This window comes from Hyalella azteca, unplaced genomic scaffold (genome assembly GCF_000764305.2).
Source record: "Hyalella azteca isolate HAZT.00-mixed unplaced genomic scaffold, Hazt_2.0.2 contig13953, whole genome shotgun sequence".
NCBI classification, from domain to species: Eukaryota; Metazoa; Arthropoda; class Malacostraca; order Amphipoda; family Hyalellidae; genus Hyalella; species Hyalella azteca.
Genome location: NW_025943855.1, coordinates 42,059 through 58,964, shown reverse-complemented (window position 1 = coordinate 58,964; position 16,906 = coordinate 42,059). Strand labels below are relative to the sequence as shown.

At 36.4% G+C, this 16,906-nt stretch overlaps 1 protein-coding gene across 1 annotated transcript; it reads right to left on the bottom strand.

The window, feature by feature from the left end:
• Positions 1-878: 878 nt before the first annotated feature.
• LOC108668118 (synaptobrevin homolog YKT6) lies at positions 879-9,013 on the bottom strand. The gene is made up of 4 exons (XM_018155272.2): positions 8,769-9,013; positions 8,463-8,563; positions 7,749-7,919; positions 879-5,595 (listed from the first exon to the last, which is right to left on the bottom strand). The coding sequence occupies exons 1-4, from the start codon at positions 8,962-8,964 to the stop codon at positions 5,458-5,460; spliced, it is 606 nt and encodes a 201-aa protein (XP_018010761.1). The 5' UTR covers positions 8,965-9,013; the 3' UTR covers positions 879-5,457.
• Positions 9,014-16,906: the final 7,893 nt, after the last annotated feature.

Below are 16,906 nucleotides of genomic sequence, written 5' to 3'. Positions count from 1 at the left end.
GCATCGGAGCTCTTCTTAAATACACTGCAAAGCAAAATTATTTTTAAACTATTTTGAAACGATGAAAATATACCTCGAAGAATTATATGACTAGTATTATCAACAGATTGCAAATTTAGGTTTCAAGTCCCATAGTCGTTTTCGACGATGGCTGTTCGATCAGGGGCTGATTTCCTGCAATGGATGGATACAACAGGGTTGTGGCAGGCATAATATTCAAAAAGGTTAGCCACGCTATGTCTGATTGAAGTTGGTCATTATTTCACGCATTGACGGACGATTATAGGCACACCCGTCTTCCTCGCTGAGTGCTAGTTAGTCAAATGACTCTAATGATCTAATCCAATGGACGTGTCAGGGCTCACGATTCTCGAGGCCGAGAACGCGATTGTTTGAAGCTACCTTATTGATTAATAAATGAGATCAAGCTAGTCAATGGGGAGCTGGGCAGTGATGGTTTCGGGCATGTCACCTATTGAGGGAACATATTATTACTTCGATGGCAAACAAAACAAATTTTCAGTCAATAATGGACAAATCGCACGAGCAGTGGGAAGTTAAGGTGGGGACTGGAACATACGTTGATTAGTAACTGCGAGCCCACATGCTTATCGTTCAGTATTGGATCCAATGAATACTTAAAAATTCATAGCTCAAAACATATATTAATTTGCACAAATTTAATCGTTTGTGCGAACTAAGTAGCTTCCCAATAATTATTAATTAAATTTCATTTTTGACTCCGAGGATGTAATATATGATACCATGTTAAACGAAACGTCGACACGAAATAAAAACAACATTACACAGTTACATGAATATCAAATCTGCAATATGCATGTCAATCATGAAGCCACCGAAGGTTTAAAAACAGCCAGTGCAGCAGACAATAGTTATTTATTTCATTAACACGCAATAATACTTCTAGCCAGACCTACACTTCGCAATAGAGAGAAACAATTGAAAAAATAACTCTTCTTCAAAAAATAGTCAAGGCAAAGAAGTACGTAGAGGAACACTGACATCATCAGTATATCCTCATCACATCGCGCATGAAAATACGTGTTACTTACTGTACTGGCCCTCGGCAGCATTTGTCATGTGAACGCGCGTGTAGAACACGGAAAAATAGGCGAGTCAATGGCTGTGAACATGAGCTACTCGATCCCATCTACAACTTGAAAAAATTCAGTAATGCAGCATGTTCAGGAAGATGTTAAACAAATTCAACATCTCATCAGAAATATGATGAGACATGTGTGATGAATTAAGGGTTTTTACCCGCAACACAATTCTGTGACACATAAACTTTCGATCAATTGACTTCACATTTCACTGATTTGTGTTAGCAAGCTCAGGGTAAAAAGTTTGTTGCGTAAAATATTCTATTATTGCTGCGCCGAAGAAAGAGGTTTATCAAATTAACGTTTATTGCCTTTGGCTGGCAACAACATACAATAACATCCGTTTTCAGATTTTTTTTTCGTAGGACTGCGGTAGAAACTATCCTAAGATTACCCTATGTCACCATTTAAAAAGTAAACTACGCTTCATTCTACTCGGACAAATGAGAGAACTAGAGTGCACTTTAGCCCCATAATGACGAAACATTTTCCTCGCAGAACAAAACATTTTTCTCACAGAGAAAAATTGTAAATACTAAAAAGTTGTTCTATTGATACCCTAAAGAATAAGAACATAAACATTAAACCATGAGATATAAACATAAAAAAAAACTTTAAATTAGAAAAGCAGACCGAAAAATCAGTGAAAAAAGATGTACGAAATAGAAACAAACAACAGTGGCCCAAAATGGTAAAGTCAATGAGATGCAACGAAGAAGAGATTGAGTGACCATAAGGTATGTACAGTTTAAAATCAATTAGGCCTTAAAATAATGAAATCCTCTGTCATAATTAAGAGAATATCAGAAAACATAGAGCTATTGATGTGATTCGAAAAAAAGAAAGAGTGACTAGACGAAGAGAGTTTATTTAACCAATTAGAATATAATCATAAGTATAGTAAATAACCTGAATATCCCAGAAGGAATACAAAGAAATAGACCCAATTATTTATATACTTATTATTAGGTGATTGAATTTAATACCCAAATTAAAGTGCGTAAATTGCAGGAACAATGAAATAGCCGACAACGAATGAAGAGAATATATCAAAGAAAAGCAGAGCATTTCGAGTAAGGAGTTGAAATGAAAATCCGTAAACAAAATACGTCAGAGATTTAACCCAATGGTACAGTTTTTGAATAATACCGGCTTCCAAAAAAGAAATTAACAATTAAATGTAAATCCAAAATATGAAGCATAATACATATGGCAGATAATAATTTGCTAACAACAACGCCATCCCCGAAGAGTGCTTAACAAAGTAAATAAGAGGAAAAAAGGTAAACTCGAAATAATGAAGAAAAAACGAACCAAGTGGATTTAGTGTTTCAAAAAGCAACACAAATAATGCTAATGTAAATAAATGAAAAGAAGCAATGCAGTGCTCTAGTTACATCAAGTGCAAATTTGTATAATTGGCATAACATAGAACGGGGGTACAAAACAGATGCCAAACTTACGTTAAAGACCGATTTCAAGCGTAAGATACTAGCTTCGCGACGGAGGTTTCAATGGAGTACAACATATGCATCATTTCGAAGCTCATAAATGAGATACATCGCGCGGTGCAACAATGTAAGTATCATTTCGACACAACGATGAGTGACATGCATAAAATGGTACGACAACATCAGCAACATCTCGACAAAACGACGAATGAGATATACACATGGTACGACAACATCGGCATCATATCAGCGTCAAAAATCTTCTGTAGTTTGGATTAGAAGTTGCGATTCACAAATAATACATCGAGGTTACTTGGATTAGAAGAATTGCTGAGTAGCACAACTACGGCAAAGCTCGGCTGAGAGATGCTTGTCTTGATATAGCTTTTTCATAATCCTTGTCTTGATGTACTATTGACAAACATTAGTTTTATCACTTATGGTAACGCTAAAAGCAAAGATTAGTTAGCAGGAAAAACAAATACTGATGTTTGGAATTACATACGCCATGAGAGGCAAAATGCTCAATCAGCCTACGGAAACTCATTAAATACATTTGAACATTTATTGCTACGATTTCAAATATCGATAAGAGTCTGAAAGTTTCAGGTTCGATTAAGGACGTTACAACTTCATTTCTTTGTAGTAAAAAAAAGGAAGAACGATATTTGTCAAGAAATAGATTACCATTAAGTTACAAAAATATTGTTGAGAACACATGGATTTAGAACAAAGGAAGATAGCAGTGTCGAAGGGGAGTACGGTTAATAAATCGTGTAAATGAACATGATAGAAAATTTTCCACCGCCTCAAAAAGATCCTCCAAGCAGCAGTGGCTTCTCTGCATCGAGGGCCCTTCATTATAACTCCAATTTTACCCGCGTAAAATTTGTCATTACAGAAGATGACGTAGAGCGCTGACCATCAAACATTGATACACCACATCGATAAGAATACACTGCAATACGCTTATGTCTACGTAGAATATCCAATTCATGACTTAAACCGTCAACACTTACATATGCCTTGATCACTGAAAATATATATAAAGAATAATAACTCGCCATCCTATACAATTTAAGAACAATTACAATAAATTCTAGAACATTTCTCAGCTGAAGTCACAAGTTCAGAGCGTGAGACAAATTCACACACGCTGAGGTCACTTGCATCAAACTAGAGATTGCAATATCATTTGGCTTCAATCCTACTGACTTCCAAATGGTCAACAACACTCAAGCATAGAAAAAACAAGGAACTGTTCCACTATCCACTAATCTCTGGGGTCGATCGCATTTAAAAATGAAGATGGCAATGCTACAACAAAAAAATTGGTCACAAAAAAAGGTAGCTTTGAAAAAGCTTTGATTATTTTTTAACGAAGTTTCATGCATAGTATTCAAATCTTGATTCTTTTCATAGAACGGGCGATATTTAATCACTTTCCTAATTTTCACCGGACGAAAGACACCGAATCCCACACGAAGAATTCTAGAACATCAAGATGCATACCACAATAAAAAATTTTGACACCTAATAGCGATTCGCAGAAATACTTGGCAGATACAACTTCGAACGGTCGCAAATACGACTGCATTTACGGATAAGTGGTAGTAGAACAGTAGCTTAAAGGTATAAAAGCTCTTCAGCAGTCAATCCAGCACGTGAGGTCTTAATTAACATGAATGTTCACACATATAAATTCACTAGCAACCTACGTCAAACGACCTTTGCAGAAGCTGGCACAAAAGTAGCGTTAACATCTCAGAGAGCAAAGGAATGGACAGGTTAAGATCAATAGGAACAAAGACACTTGTACCAGAGAGCTTGCTGACACGAGACGTATATATGTCACCAGCAATTCATTTTTGATAAAATTTCTTAATTTACTACAAAAAAAATTTTTTTTGGAAGTCTGCACCTTGGTTGTAGGCCGAATTAATTCATTAAATGCTTTACACTAACAGGCTGAAGGAATCCAAAATATGGATGATGCAAGTCAGTTTGCGTGCAAAAAAATTCCGATACATTTTTATGTGAATCAATTTTGGAATAATTTAAAAGTATATATCAATGCGTTATCGTCAATTTTTACATCTCAATACTAAGGTCGAGTTTTGTCTGATATGTCATCACATTAACATCCTTATTATAATAAGATCTCCAGTTAATCTTGTTGAAAGCCAACTATTTCCAATTCAAAGTAGCTGAAAAATTGTACTGTTAAAAAATTCCGAAGAAAGAAATTTTTGCAAAGAGAAATAATTTTAAATCTTCATAACGAGCAAAAGAATTCATTTACTCAACTTTCTCACATTCAAACTGATGAGAGATATATTTATATATATATATACTCGTACCTAACAACAAATGTAATGGGATAGCGCAGCATGATAATGCGATTCAAACCTAGTAACTCTTCTTTTTGCTCAGGATTCACAACAACTCATTTTGTTGAATAAGTAAATATATGAAAAGATAAAATGACCCTAAATTGCCATTTTAAAAGATGTATTTATTAAAAACATAAAATACAAAAAATCGCAATAAAATAAGCATTACTTAGGTAAATTTTATATGGAACATAGAAGTACAAGCAGGGGTTTGCAAATATTTTATGAATTACCAAAATTTTTTTCAAGCAAGCTAGGAATTTCACACAAGGAGCCTTTATAACCTAGTCAAGTTAAGAATAACGATCCCTACAATAAAGAGACATGTTTTATGAACAAAACGAACAAATATAAACAAGAAAATCACCCCTGTATATACCTGAGCAGCCTAACTTAATATATCACTGAGTTGATAATATGAAAATTTTCTGGTAAGTGACAAGGACTGGCAAGCAAGGAATGGTTTTGGGAGAAGAAAAAGGAGCAACATTATCCAAAGTTGCAGCAGGAATTGGTCTTGCGGGCAGTCTTGTAGAAGGCTTTGGACTGCATACTCAGCATCTCGCTCTTGTTTACCAGGTCATCGAGCTTCTCACCTCTCTCGAGCACAGCTTCAATGGTGTTGTGCTGTCATGGACATAACAATTATGTCTTATAACAGTTAATTAATCTTTGCTGGAAATACAAATTACAAATAAGAAATTGTTCAGAATTTCCTAGTAGAGCATATAATTTGATCGTTAGTACCAAATGCAAAAAATGTATTTTTTTTCTAAACCAATTAGAACTTCAGCCACAGTAGTAGTGTTATGCAAACAAATTTCTACCATAGGTACCAAATGAACGAATGAATAAAACTAAGAATGCAGATGATGAATTAAAATAATAGAAAATGAATGAGCTGCTGCAGAATGATAAAAATGATTGAATAAAGTAGGTAATATTGACAGTAGGTAATATTGAACATGTATTATGCATAAATGTTAAGAATGCTAAGAATGCGGCGCCGTTGTTTCGAGACCGTGGGAAAGGTTGTTTACATTGAAACGTTGGCGCTCAGCGCGAGGGACATTCCATTCGAAGGAATGGAATAGGTTTCGAGGGAATAGGCTTAACTGTGGGCGACTCTAGCGTATATAAGGATCTCAGAATTGGCGCCAAGGGTTGTTGGTTCTAAGGAGTTGACCGTCGCGCACGTACGGTCTGCAGTTAGCGGACGTAACGGCTGCGGCCGTCCGGCCGGCGGTGTTACCGTTTTCGAACATTGACGGTCGCGAGAAACCCAGACTTATCGAAGCAGCCAAGATTCCTGTGAGCGCGTCAAACATATACAATGGACGGCTACGACTTTAACATATTATACGGTCAACATCATCACTACGGCTGCGACTCAGTCGTGAGACAACGCGAGCAGCCACGAGATGTACAACGATAATAACGCACGTCATCAGAAGATCCAAGTTTCGAGCTCTACACCAAGAATCATCAGTACGATACGGTCACGATTTCCATCAAGAAGAAGCAGTGCGATTGCATTCATCTTCAACGCGAGAAGCCACGATTGAGCCGAAGTAACATCATCAACGATGAAGACTACGCCACTATTCTGAAGTACGGTCGTTGTAAAACAACCTACGGCCAGACTGGCCGTGTGGCATCTATATCAACGAGATACGACAGCTATGAAAAAAGAGCAAATGTGAAGAGAGACGCGTGATACAGCTGCAGTACGGCCACCTGAAATACGGCTGCAGCGCATGGTGACAGCCGCGGTACGGTCGCGGAACGTACAGCCGTAAATATGTGCGCAAGTTACGGTCGTTTACAACATTCGTACGGCTCAACGGAACTGCAACGGATCACACGCTTTTTCCAGTAATATTAAATGATTTAATGATGTTAGCTTCGGACTTTTGATTGTGTGCGGATTACATTTTTCATGTACTAGAGATTTTTGTTAACGTAGGATGTGAACTTGAATTTCTCAATTTAATATGAAATGTATCAGTGTTTCATTAAAACCCTCTCTTTGTACTATATTTTGCTGAACCTGTCCAAAAAGAGAACCTTATTCACGTGCCAATCAAGTGCCACTCGGCAAACCACCTGACAAAACAATAAGTAATGAATACCGGTATCTTGAACCTGAACCTGAACGTAACGTAAAATTGGTGGAGTAATCACTCCGAGTCTCCAACTTTAAAATTTATGAGACGATAAGAAACGTTTCTCTTTTCTTTCCTATTTTTTTCCCCGATTTAATCAGATGTGCACAAGAAAACTATGGATCATAATTTATTTATGACAGCATTGTAAGTAGGTAACAGTTGAAGGATATAATAAAACCAAATGTTCAGAAGAAGGAAAAGAGGGAAAAAAAATATAACTCAGTACTCACTGCAGTGAGTGACAGAGCGCGCATTTTCTCGTCGACGAAAACTTGAGGTCACGGACAGACGGACATGGCGAGCACAATAGTGCATTTTTTCCATAAATGAGAAAATGCACTAAAAAATTGCCAATCTGTGCTTTGGATGCAGTTTTTTTGTGCTAATAACAATCCATGAAACCTCTTTTGAAAAGCGTCATAAATACTTGAGGGGACAAATGCAAGGAAAAATAAAGTAGGGAATGACAAACCAGTTTTACACAAATTTGAAGATCAAACAGTTCTCCCAACATGCAAATATATAATAGCTCAAAATGCAGATGATAATAGTCATTTAATATAAACCAACACTTATGGAGCAATAAATAATATATCTTTTTGTAAAACAAACCAATATTATTTTGGTGTCCTCAACTTCTTCCTGCACTCGAGTAATGGCATCAGCTTCTCTAGGGTTCTGCCACTTGGCCAGGAGAGCAGGTAGCTCTGTGAATGGTATGGCTGTCTCGTGGGTACCTGGCCATAAATGTGATGGCACTTTGGCTGCAAACTCATCCAATACCTGCAAGATTAAAGCACATCAACTCTGCAAGAAATTAGTTAATCCTGATTCTAATCTGACTTTACCATACAATCCTTAGGTATAAAACTGCTCAGATGAGATCAATACCAAACCCATTTCATTGCCGAGACATAAATTGTTTTTAATTCAAGAAATTTTCTGGGTTTCATGTCAAGAAATCATAAAGAAAATAGAGAAACAACTTGATTTTAATGAACAAAATTAAACTAATTACATATGAAAAAAAATTAGATGTCATAAATTAGCAAGAATAATTTTAAATTTCAATTATATTGCAGCAAACAGAAAAGAAGCCACAAGAGCTTCTTGGTGAGGCCAAAAAAAAAAAAGAGTTAAGTAAATGGCAAAAGATACTAGAAAACATTCTCTCAATACAATAGAAGCTAAAACAGCTGCTTCTACATAGATGAGAAGGAATACAAAACCTTACTACTAAACAACTTGACCCATAGCTATGACTTGCCACTGCATAAGTAGATCTACTTGAGGGGGTAACACAACTGAAAGACATGCAATACTCACCTTATCAATCATAGTGTGTGCTACCCTGTATTGATATTCATGATCAGAAACGACTACACCAGCAAGACCGTCGCTACGTACAAAAACATGGCACATGTATTCTGAAAAAAAAGAGAATTAATTGATTAAAATAAAAACTGATTAATTATGGCACTGAATGGGCTGAATAATTTGAAACTTCAGAAGCATTCACAAGATAATTTTTATATGATTTGACAAGTAGGGATGCTAGTTTGAATTCATAAAATAAGTAATAAATTATCTGGTATTACTATTTTGCTTCTAAAATCTTTAAAGCAGGCTTACCTTGTTCTTTAACTGATTGCCTACTCCCTACAGCACATCTCTCAGTTATGATCTTAGATGTGAAAGCCATAAATTCTTGAATTGAAGATCGCTGAAAAAAGCTGAATTGTTGTAAATCATAGGCAGCTTTCAGCGTAGTTGGAGAAACGTCTGATGTTGGTTTGTACAACACGCTTAAGGCAAATAGTTTGACCATGATTGCAATCGTGATAATTCCTACACAAACTATCTATGATTGGACTCCCTGAAAATTTGAAATAAATTTTAAACACAGCATTTGGAACATGTAAATATTTTGGAATGAAGTTATTTCAACACAGACTTTTGTTGAATTGTCACCAATTGATTTTATCCAATGAAGATATCAGTACATTTGATGAAATTAATCCTTTCAAGGGTGAGTTACCATATTTGATCACCTAAAATCTTTCAAAAAGACCACCATGGCCCTATGTTTGCGTTTTAGGCTAGGTTATCATACCTTGGCCAAGCACCAATCATCTGACCATAAATGTGATTAAATTGATACTACTACATATTTCTGCATTTTTATAAAAAATAGAAGTAGCAATACTCTATTTCAAGTTTTAAAGGTAGCAGGATTGAATTGAATTAAATTAGAGTTAGATTGTTACTCATTACATTTGTATTCTTAAATTTGACTGATATAAAAAACCCAAGTTATAATAACTTATTTAATAATAGTTAAAAGTTTCTTGCACTGGTTTCCAAACTTTAAATTTATGCATATTTCTTTGCTTGACTGCAGATGGGTTAGCTGAATAATATTCAGTTTAAACTTATAAGTACAGTTCTAATAAAATACTTAAAAAAAACTTTTTAAAAAACCACGTTTTTCTTGTGGACTAAAAAGTAGAAAATAAATTATGGCTCGCCCCAAAAAAAGTGTGTCGGGCAGATTGTTTTTTTTAAGTATTTTATTTTCTCCTTTTTAGTCCGTTGCTACACATGAAAAACGTTGTTGCGAGCCAATTTACTTGCCTTGACATACGTATCGATGATACGCATCGTTAGCGCCTGCTCGTCTATAACGTCAGCGCCCGCACGTCATACTATATATATACTTTTTATATATACTTTACTCAATTAAGCTAATTTAGGTCTCTAATTGCTAGTTTTTATGATTGTATCTGAAATTGTTAGGCAAAAACAGCCTGCATGCCGAATTTCAGATCTCTAGAGCAATCAGAAGTGGGCTAATTTTCGTTGTCAATGTTAACAACAAACAAACAAACAAACAAACAAACAAACAAACAAACAAACAAACGCAAAGCTAAGCTAAGAAAAACGTTTTAAAATGAAAGTTTGCCTTCCAGTAAATGTGGAAACAGAAAAAACAAAAACTCTTGATAAGGTAATGTTTGTTAAATTCAAGTCATGGTAGCAGAATAAAATCAAAAGCTAAATATCAGGAAACCTTGAATTCTTGAGACTGAACTGCATGCTGTTCCCATGTCAACTGCGGGGGGATTAACTCATAACCCACGTAAGTGAAGCTTATGGAAGATTTTCTATATTTTGCAATCTGCTAATTCTTGAATATGAGAATTTGACTATGTAAGGCTAGAACTTAGAAGGTAGCAATGTTTGCTATAGATTAAGGGGAGCATCTAGGACAAAAATAAAAAATTTCGGATTTCCTGTTTTTAAAGCTGCACTTTTGACCCATCTAACAGTACCAAAATCATCTCTGTACATTGATTTACGCATTCACAACAGATCGCAAAAAGGTTACATTATGCCGAGCCTTTAACAATTGCCTATGGGGCAAAATTAACTCCCTTCACATATATGTGCGCTCTGTCGGCATGGAGATTCAGTCACCCCCAAGCTATCATGCTGGCAAGTGCTCATGCAATCGTTCTCTGCATCTCTGACTGACTTCTAACTAAATAACGCCTAACTTTAGCATCCTAGCTACAATAAATGCCTATATTTAGCGCATGGTGACCTGTGGGCGGTCCATCTGTTCTGCTGAAAACTCGCACATCCTCTCACTGCACACCCATCTCCTACAGTTTTCAAGCTACAGCATTGTGAGATATACCATTCAATTTACAAAGAAAATATCTAGAGAATTTTTTTTTTTTTTATAATTTCATTATGATGTTTGCAAAAAGAAGGAGGGGGGGGGGCAGGGAGAAAATTGAAAAATTTGTGAAAAATGCCCCTCCACCCACAAAAATGAGAATTTCAAGAAAAGCACGTGATAATCTTGAAAAAAGCATCTCGATAATGTAGCTTGAAAATCCTAGGAGATAGATTTCTACAGTAACCCCTTTTTGGCCTTTTCTAAGAATTTCACATTTTCTTTCATTTTTTTCAACATCAAAAAAAGTATTAGATTTTGGTTTTACACATGTGTAGCAAGTTTCAAAGTGATCTGTCTGTAAATGAAAAAGTTACAATTTGACCTAGAACGCCCCTAAACCCTTTCACGTGTAAGTTTCCATATATGATCACTTAAAATTGCCTTGAAAAAAGCCGCACAAGGGCTCCTATTTGTTTTTGAGGCTTCCTTATCATACCCCAGTCAATCACTAATTATTGGATGGTCAGACCATCGTTCTGTCTATAGCATCACCACCTGCAATGCCCATAAATTAAAATATGAGCATTTAAACAAAAGTTTTGACTCAGATGATGGAATTGACCACCTTTAGACATTTTTCCATAAGGTGGTAGTATTAATATATATTTATTTGTATCCAGTAACTTGAATAAATTGAATTAAATTAAATTGTTATGGTAATAACTTTTTCATTTGAATAAATTAATTTTAATTACTATATTAAGAAAAAAATTGTGTACCAACTGCATTAAATGAATTCTTCAAGTGCGATTTAAACCTTCAATAGACCAAGTTTTTAAAAATACGTATGAATAATTATTTCATATAATAGTTCTTATACTCTCTTGAACTGGTTTCTGAAATTTTAATTTCTGGATATTTCAATGCTTGCCCGCTAAAGGGTTACCATCAAACAGGGTAATAACTAATAAGGCACGGCTTTGAGAGTTTTTTGTCAATAATTTTTTACCATGAAACATTTCATAAGCAAAGCATCCTGAATTATGCCTGGGAACAGGGTAATCCAGGAAATTTGAAATAAAACTTGATTTTAAAACGTTTGTAGCATGCAGAGTGTACTAATCTATTACTAACAGTAATCTGAAGTCCTCCTTTTCCATTGAAGATGATGTAGATGTAGAATAAATGACATTTTCTGTGATTTTTATTTCTTTTTCCCTTATTGTTATGATATTAACATATCCATATTACCATATATCCAACAACCTTGTCCACTGCAAGCTTACAGAACAGCTTGTAATCTCACACCATTTTAATTGGGTCAATTGAATTCACCATAACAAAAAAGATCATAAAAACATACCTGAAACAGAGAGGAATATTCTAGTGACAATCATCATACTTTTTGGAGAAATAAATCATAGTTTAGGTTAATTTCTTTTCATTTTATGTTGACCTATGCCCAAATCTATCTATGACCTTCTCTGCACGATTTTGTGATGACCAATGACACATTAATTTTTGGTTATGTGAATTTTTTTTGCTGAGAGAGGTAAATATAATCAAAATTTTAGTTGTTAATTGATTTTCTCATTAATTGGAGTCTTTCTTAATTGAGGTTCAACTGTAAATGCATTTTTAGGGGTGTCCCTTATATATGGCCTTATTACCCTGGGGGGTTGTCCCTTATTACCCCATCCTGAGGAAATGACCACCATTTTTTTGGAATGAGATATGAGAATTCTGTCAATTACGTTTTTAAGCCAACACCTGTGTGCAACTTTTATGTAAGTAAAATTTTTTGATACAGCAAATATTTTTTTTTTGCTACGGACCTTAGCAGAGGGACGTTTCCAAAATCTCACTTTTCACACTTTTTTCAGGGATTTTTTAGAGGTAGTAAATGTATGACTTCTTAACTTACTTTATTCTACAAATCTACATAGACAGTAAAAATCTTGAACTTTATGCAACTATTTATAGTTTTGCAATAATTTGATTAGTTTAGCTGCTACAACATTTCTACAAAATGTGGGACAAGTGGACATGTCCCGATTTACCCCACCCGTCCTTTATTACCTATTTGATGCATAATGGGATCATGATGTCATCATTGTCATGTTATCCAGATTCCAGACTGTGATTGGCTAAGCAATGGGCATTCCATACTGCCATTGGTCATTTAATTAAAAACCCCCCTAGAATTGAGTGACGGCAGCCTTATCACCGGCAGTCCTCCAGTGACTTCTGCCAACTTGCCAAGTCAGGCTATGCCAGACAAGACAAGAAGGTCATTTAGTGATTATTTTAGTCAAATTAGTCTTAGTGTTGGGTGTTGGCAAGTTAAAGGTTTCAGAATCAGGAATGTAGTTTGAGTACATTGAGTTGTTTGGCATGCATAGTGACAACTGACAAGTCACAGATTTTTTAGAATCAGTTAATTTTAAATTTCCTCATTTACTCAAGATTTAAAACAATTTCTTATATATGATATTGATGGCAATTGGCATCCCTGTCCCCTGATACTTTACTGCTTACTGGTCTACTCATAGTCATAGCAGTCATTGAGTCATAGGACTTAAAAATTAAACTTGAAGAGTCTAAAAAAAGTCTCTGCTTTGTCAGCTTTGATAATTGATAGTTGACAATTTGACACTTGACAGTATGCTTGGCACTTGGCAGTGACATCAGACACATACCTTCAGCAACTGGCAATGATTGGCTTAGCAATTTGGCTACATGGATCAGCCTGTGAATGCCTTGATTGCTTATGAGGAGTTCTCAGCTCTGTAGTCTGTATGAGGGCGCACTGCCTCCTTTTGGTAGCTTCCGGCAACGCATTGGCATTCATGAGATCATTGAAATTATGAGACAAGGACTAGGAACTTCATGCCTCGAACTTTTGCTCCTCACACCTATCCTATCTATACTAACGAGGTTGAATATCTAAACTAGCTACATACATGATATATTTTGGCAAATGGCAATTGCACAGTTGGGCACAGAGGTGCAAAGCGACTTTTACGTCCGTTGTCACTCGTCATCCTTTCTTTCTAATTTATTCTTATAGGAGCACTGGAAGCTAGTCCATAAAGCCCCTTGCCTAAACTGGGTTTAATTGGTACCTAACAATCTAACAGCTCTGAAAGTTAAAATCTGAAACAAAGAGAGAACACACACACACGGAAAAGAAAAAAACAAGAAAAAAAAACTAAAAATAACAGAAAAAAAATAAATAAAATAACAAAATAAAAAAAAATAAAATAAAATTATACAAAAATTAAATAATAATCATAATAAATAAATATAAATAATACATTTTTAATGCAAAAATTAAACATAGATAAATAATAAGGATAAAAGTATTGAATGAAATAAATATTAGGGAAAAACAAACAGCAAACAACAAAATACCTAACAAAATAACAAAGAAAATAAAAAAATTAAAAATTAATAAAAAATCAATAAATAAATAAATTATAGTAGGTACAAAAGAACAATAAAATATGAATGCAATAACATAATGACGGCAAACCCGCTGAAGAAAACAAAACACGGCGGAGCCATGGAACCTGGCAGAGCCGCAAAGCACATCTATATAGGTACTCCTGCGTCTATATCTATACAGCAGTTCATATCTATATACAAATGGACCTCCTCAGAGAGGCGGCCAGCAATTCAGTACCAAACACTACAACATTGGGTGCTACCACTACAGTCAGTCATCAGGCAATTATTCTATTCAGCAGTTCAAGAGCTAATCCCGTATTAGTTGTCACACCCATGCCCTAACTTGCGCCACACATGAGATCATTATGCTAATTGAAGGTCCAGCCTGGGTTGGGGCAGCCTGGAGCTTCTTTTGACTTAGCAGCCAAGGCAAGAGAGATGAACTTTGGAAAACAACTAAATAAAACACCATCTCCAGTGGGCGGGGTCATGACTGAGGCTAGGGAAGGCTTGGTAAAGTGGGATAAGAATAACACTCCTTACAAAAGGCAGTCCCTACTTACATGAACTAATCATTCCTAAATCTATCAAAACTGCATAGAGTGCTATTCTTTCCATTGTCAAAGCACTCAGTTGAGTGAGGGAAAGAATTTAAATTTTGGTTGTTAGTTCCCACACATGTTAGTGTTAATTTTGTTTACAGTAATTAAATTTTTTTTAGCTTAGCAAAGAAATGATTATTAGATTGATTTTAAAACATGCAATGAGTAGAGGAACAATGCTAAAGCTTCAACCACTGCTGACTGAGTCAACAGTGGGAAGGGGCCCCCTCCTAGAAGATTTTTCAAGTTGGGGATTACATTAAGTACTGCAAGTCTATTTAGCATTTGAGCATGGGCAGCGGTATGATTGGTACATTAAAAAATGAGGTGGTGAACAGTTTCTACTTCACCACAGGGGCAGAGTGGGTTTGGGGCTAAGCCAAAGCAAGCCAAGTGTGACCAAACACCAGCATGACCTGTACGTAGGCGAGCTATGGCTGTCTCAATTACCCGATTTGGGTGGGAGGCCCACGGCCAAGAGCCTAATTTGTCTTTAATCTGAGCAAGGAAGAGCCCCTTTCCTGAACTCCTGATTTCCTGGTGCCAAGATGTGCACCAACTAACAGAAATAGCGTCATCTATTGCCCTTACCAGCTCTTCCCGGCTAGGGGCAGTCACTGTGCGGTAGCGGAGCGCATGAGCTTCTCTGGCAGCAAGATCTGCTGCTTCATTTCCAGGTATTCCACAGTGACTGGGGATAAATTGGAGCTTGATTAAATGAGAAGAATTCAAGGAGAAAAGTTTTGCTTGAATTTCAAACACAAGAGGCAGATAATGCTCAGGTCTTCTATCTTTAATAAGAAATAGAGAGCTTTGTGAGTCAGTATATATCACTAAACTTTCACTTAACAGAAGGTTATTTTGGGCCCATGTGAGAGCCTGAAGTATGGCAAATAGTTCTGATTCCAGAACCTGGACCTCTGGGCAGAGCTTCCAGCTGAGGCACACTCCCCTGGATGGAATAACCACAGCTGCTGATGTGGAGCAGGCCGGTTCTTCCACCCGTGACCCATCTGTGTAAGCAGCAATGCAGTTGGCATACCTAGTTTGGGAAATGTCATGAAACAGTTGAGTGATGGCAGCAGGTGAAGTGGATGACTTTGGGATAGTGTTGAAGTTGGTGAAAATATTGAAGTTGACATTGAACCACGGGGGCAGTGGCGAAATCAAAGGGGAGGTTGCAAGGCGTGGACACGAGAGGCCAATGCGATTGAATATTGTTCTGGTATGCGGGATGAAAGAGCAGTATGCATTCTCTGGGCAGGAGTGCCTGGCAAGAAGGAGCTCACTAGTGGCTGGGCACTCTGGTAACTGTCGTAGTCTTGCATAGTATTTGCACATTGATTGGTCTCTATGGATTTTAAGAGATGGGAAATTGGTTTCAATTTCCAAGGAAATTATCGGAGTAGTTTTTCGACAACCTGTAGCAATTCTGAGGCTACTGTTTTGAAGAACATTGAGTTTGGATAAGTGTGATTGAGCAGCAGATGCATAGAAGGGTGAGGCATAGTCAAGTTTACTGCGAAGTAGAACTTTGTATAGCTTCAAGAGAGTCTGGCGATCAGCACCCCAATACCTATTGGATATGGATTTGAGAAGATTAAGGATTGGTAAACATGATGTTCTCAACATTTCAATATGAGGCTTCCATTTGAGGCAGGGTGCATCTAGTACTACACCAAGGTATTTGTGATGCTGAACATATTCTAGGTTATGTCCATTTGCTTGGATGGGGAGAGGGTGGACTTTCTTGTTGGTAAAGCACATAATTTTGGTTTTGTCTAAGTTTAGTTTTAGTACCCAACTGTGAGTCCATTTAACAAATGAGTTTATTTGGTTTTGAAGTTGATTGGTGGCTGCTTGGATGTTTGGATTACTGACAGAATGTGATGTCAGCATATTCAGCAGCTGAGACTCCAGGAGTGGAGGGCATATCACTCATCATAACGTTGAACAATGTGGGGGAAAGTATTGCTCCCTGGGGCACTATAGAAGGGTGAGGCATAGTCAAGTTTACTGCGAAGTAGAACTTT

Bases quoted from the DNA above. Each gene is read 5' to 3' on its own strand.
- LOC108668118 (XM_018155272.2), bottom strand. From the start codon at position 8,964: ATGGTCAAACTATTTGCCTTAAGCGTGTTGTACAAACCAACATCAGAC. The intron at 8,564-8,768 runs GTAAGCCTGCTT...CTTTTTTTTCAG, and splicing joins GCAATCAGTTAAAGAACAAG to AATACATGTGCCATGTTTTT. The intron at 7,920-8,462 runs GTGAGTATTGCA...TTAATCTTGCAG, and splicing joins CACACACTATGATTGATAAG to GTATTGGATGAGTTTGCAGC.